At 39.7% G+C, this 4,585-nt stretch overlaps 1 protein-coding gene across 1 annotated transcript; it reads left to right on the forward strand.

The window, feature by feature from the left end:
- The first annotated feature begins 252 nt into the window (after positions 1-252).
- Positions 253-1,883, forward strand: LOC109208237. The gene is made up of 2 exons (XM_019371307.1): positions 253-783; positions 1,665-1,883. The coding sequence occupies exons 1-2, from the start codon at positions 253-255 to the stop codon at positions 1,881-1,883; spliced, it is 750 nt and encodes a 249-aa protein (XP_019226852.1).
- Positions 1,884-4,585: the final 2,702 nt, after the last annotated feature.

The raw sequence follows: 4,585 nt of genomic DNA on the forward strand, positions 1-4,585 counted from the left end.
ATTTCTGGTGCAGGCTAAAGTGAGAGGTAACAATCAAGACTGTTATCTAGACAGTGAATGCTCAAGACATATGATTGGAAAAAAGAAAAACTTCCTCTCACTGACAACCTTCCAAGGAGGGAGTGTGTCATTTGAAAATGGGAAAAAGGCTAGATAAAAGGTATTGGCAAGGTTGGTAAGTCACTCTCTCATGCTATAGAAGATGCATATTATGTGGTAGGACATAAACACAATCTTCTTAGCATCTCTCAAATGTGTGACAAAGGAAATGAAGTAGAATTCAATTCAAAAATCTGCACCATCACTAATCTTGATACTGATGAAGTTGTCTTAAAAGGTAAGAGACAAATCAATGTTTACAAGATATCGATTATGTCACTTCCCCAGAGTGAGCACACATGCTTAAGTGTAGTGGAAGATGATCCACTGCTATGGCATAAAAAACTGCGTCATGCCAGTCTTTCTCAACTCAACAAGTTGGCAGCAAAGGACTTGTTCCTTGGTCTACCAAAAGTTGAGTTCTCCTCAAACAAGGTTTGTGAGGCATGTGTTAGAGGGAAACATGTAAAGTCACCTTTTAAATCTAAAAAGGTTGTCAGCGCCTTCAAACCTCTGGAACTCCTTCTCATGGACCTATGTGGACCAATAAGAGTGAGGAGCAGAGGAGGTACGAGGTATGTTTTTGTGATTGTAGATGACTTCTCCAAGTATACATGGACTCTGTTTTTGGGATCTAAAGATGAAACCTTTGAGTTCTCCTCAGATGAGTTTTCCTCAGACAAGGTTTGTGATGCATGTGTTAGAGGGAAACATGTAAGGTCACATTTTAAATTTAAAAAGGTTGTCACCGCCTCCAAACCTCTAGAACTCCTTCACATGGAACTATGTGGACCAATGAGAGTGAGGAGCAGAGGAGGTACGAGGTATGTTTTTGTGATTGTAGATGACTTCTCCAATTATACATGGAGTCTATTTTTTGGGATCTAAAGATAAAACCTTTGATGTTTTCTGAGTATTTGTCAGGATGATTCAACAAAAATTGGGGTGCAATGTATTAAGTATAAGAACAGACCATGGAACTGAATTTGAAAATTCTAAATTCCTTGAATTCTGTAACTCACATGGTGTTGATCATAATTTCTCTGCACCTAGAAGTACATAATAAAATGGGATTGTAGAAAGAAAGAATAGATCCTTAGAGGATATGGGGAGAACCATGTTGATTGCTAGTGGATTGCCAAAGAGTTTCTAGGCTGAGGCAGTCAATACTGCCCGTTACCTGCTGAACAGATGCATGGTCAGACCCATTCTTGAGAAAACTCCCTATGAGTTACTTCAAGGGAGAAAACCCAAAACACTCACTTGAGAGCATTTGGGTGCAAATGTTTTATGCATAATAATGGTAAAGAAGCTCTAGGTAATTTTGATGACCGAAGTGATGAGGAAATTTTCTTGGGTTACTCTCCACAATAGTAAGGCATATAATGGCTTCATCAGTCTGGTAGCAGTCAGAGTAGTTCTCTCTTCTTCTTGTTCCTCATGATCACTGTCAATTTCCTTGTGGTCTCCGGATCCATCTTCATATTGAGGTTCTGATTCCTTTGAGACTCCATCACCATGTTCCTTTGGGTCACTCCTTGGGTGAATCTTCTCTGGGTATACAGATCAGGCCATGGAAACATCAAAGATCACATCCTCTTGAGAACATCATCTCTGATCAAAATGCAGGAGTGCAAACCAGGTCATCTCTGAGAAATCTACGTGCACTCACAACATTTCTCTCACGGGTTGAACCTAAGACCATCAAGGAAGATCTAAAGGATCTAGATTGGATTATAGCCATGCAAGAGGAGCTAAATCAGTCTGAAAGAAGCAAGGTCTAGCACTTGGTACAAAGAGCCAAGAAGAGAGCTGTCATAGGTACCAGATGGGTGTCAGAAACAAGCTGGATGAACAAGGAAATATCACAAGGAATAAGGCCAGCCTGGTGGTTTGGGGATACAATCAAGAGGAGGGAATTGACTATGATGAGATGTTTGCACCTGTAGCTAGAATGGAAGCTATATGAATGTTGATAGCCTTTGCTGCACACATGGTATTCACCTTGTATCAGATGATGTAAAGAGTGCTTTCTTGGATGGTTATTTGTAAGAGGAAGTGTTTTTCAAACAACCTCCTGGGATTGAAAGTGAAGAATTTCCTAACTCTGTGTTCAAGTTAGATAAAGCCTTGTATGGATTAAAACAAGCTCCAAGAGCTTGGTATGAAAGACTCTCAAAATTCCTCTTATCGAACAACTTTGTAAGAGGAAAGGTGGACAACACTCTGTTTCTAAGGAGCAAAGGCAAGAATATTATGATTGTGCAAGTGTATGTGGATGACATTATGTTTAGGGATACTAATAAAGCAATGTGCAAGGAATTTGCTGAGATGATGGGAAATGTGTTTGAAATGATCATAATGGGTGAACTGAACTTCTTCCTGGGGCTGCAAATCAAGCAAACACCTACTGTAACCATGATACATCAACAGAAATACATCAAGGAACTGCTGAAGAAATTCAACATGGACTCCTCTAAGTCCAGTGATACTCCCATTTCCATTGCAACACAACTGGACCTTGATGGAGAAGGGAAAAGTGTTGAACAAAAACTATATAGAGGAATGATTGGGCCACTGTTGTACCTCACAACAAGCAGGCCTGATATTGTATTTAATGTGGGACTGTGTGCAAGATTTCAGGCAAATCCCAAGAAATCTCACATGAAGGCTGTCAAGAGGATACTATCTCAAGGAGACCCCTAACCTATGCCTATAGTATCCCAGAGGGTATAGTTTTGATGTAGTTGGTTATGTTGATGCTGACTATGCATGTTTTCATGTTGACAGGAAAAGTACTTCAGGAACGAAGAAGTAAAACTCAGTAGCCTTATCCACAGTTGAGGCTGAATATGTGGCAGCAACATCCTGCTATGCTCAGTTGCTATGGATAAGACAACACCTACGGGACTATGGTATTTTGTTGATTATGTTACCATTTTTCGTGATAACACTAGTGCCATAAACACTGCTAAAAATCCATGTCAGCACAAGAGAACCCAGCACATTGACATTAGACACCACTTTCTCAGAGACAATGTTGAAAAGGGAAATATCTCAATTAATTTTTGTAAAACTGAAGATCAAATTGCTGATATTTCTAATAAAGCTCTGAGTAGGGATCACTTTAAAAGGAACATACTAGAACTAGGTCTAATCAATACTTCCAACTAGTTGAACCCTAATGATTGGCTAGAAAAAGTATAATTAGATGTAGATAGTCAAGTACAATGTGTTTGATTCAGACTCGTGCTTGTATTAAACACACACACATGCTTAGAAAATCTGACTGATAACTATGTTTCATGATACTATTGTGAATTGCTGAAGCTTTATTGCAAAAACAAGTAAGGAGTTAATAAGGATTTGGTTCTTCGACTCAGGTACGTGCCATCTTGTCTTAATTCACTGGACTTATATACTAAATTATTGCTATGCTCAGACTTCCAATCCTACTAGAATCACTTCTAGTTGTCTTCTAGTCAAAGAATAAGGGGGAATCCTTGAGCAACTAGAGTTTAATTACTCTTGAAATCCTAACAGTAAAAGTAACCATTATAAGAGTCCCGTTAGAACTCAAATTCGGTCACCCTTTCTCTTCTACTCAAATCAGGAGTAACGTCTTTAAAATACCCTTATGATCAGCTTCTCATACCTTATTATTTCACTCAAACCCTAAGCAAGAACCAAGAACAAATATCAAGAACTAATTCTTTCTTCTCCCTTTATCGTTTCTCTTCTCTAATCACAAGGCCTAAATCTAGCCAAACCCCCTCTAAAGCCAAATCATCATCCAAGACTGGAGCAAAATCCAAGAATATGAAGCCCAAGTCAAAGAAAAATATCAAGCCATCAAGTGAATCTGCACCAACACCTGCTCCTTCTCCATCGATATCCTCCATTGTACCTACATCATTATCCCATGTTGCCGCTACTCTCACCATCCCTACTTCCACTGTACCCTCACTTCCAAAACTAACCGCCCTGCATTTGTGCCTACCGCAAAAAATACAACTAAGTCAACCAAGGTCAAGTCTACTCCAAGAAAATCTATCAAGAATGTCAAGGTAGTGCCTGATGCTACTACTCAAGTAGACACCGTGGTCAAGGAAGCTATGGTTCAGGTGTCGTGTCCCTTTTTCTTGCGAAATTGGGTTTCGACACATGATAACTCTTTTAAGGAAGGGTGTTAAAAGAGAGAGTCGCCACCTAACGGGGTTGAGGTGCATTAGGGCTCCTATTTCGCAGATAACTCTTTTTGACTAGTTTGCATCACCAAAGATCGGGTAAGGGCTTGAAATTACCTCGAAGAGAAGGTGTTAGGCACTCTTCGAGGTCAACAACTGTGGGTCCCAGCCGAACTCAATTATATGAATTAGTGTATGTGATCAAAGCTAAGAAACAATGAATTCATTATTGAACACAAACAATCGATTGAAAGACAAGGTGGGGGGGGGGGGGTTTCCGTAAATATTTAGCCTAAGGA

This window comes from Nicotiana attenuata, unplaced genomic scaffold (genome assembly GCF_001879085.1).
Source record: "Nicotiana attenuata strain UT unplaced genomic scaffold, NIATTr2, whole genome shotgun sequence".
NCBI classification, from domain to species: Eukaryota; Viridiplantae; Streptophyta; class Magnoliopsida; order Solanales; family Solanaceae; genus Nicotiana; species Nicotiana attenuata.

What these genes read in the sequence shown, in the direction of transcription:
- LOC109208237 (XM_019371307.1), top strand. Translation starts at nt 253, where the DNA reads ATGTGTGACAAAGGAAATGAAGTAGAATTCAATTCAAAAATCTGCACC. An exon ending in ATGAGTTTTCCTCAGACAAG is followed by an intron (nt 784 to 1,664) that starts GTTTGTGATGCA and finishes CTGGGTATACAG; the next exon opens with ATCAGGCCATGGAAACATCA.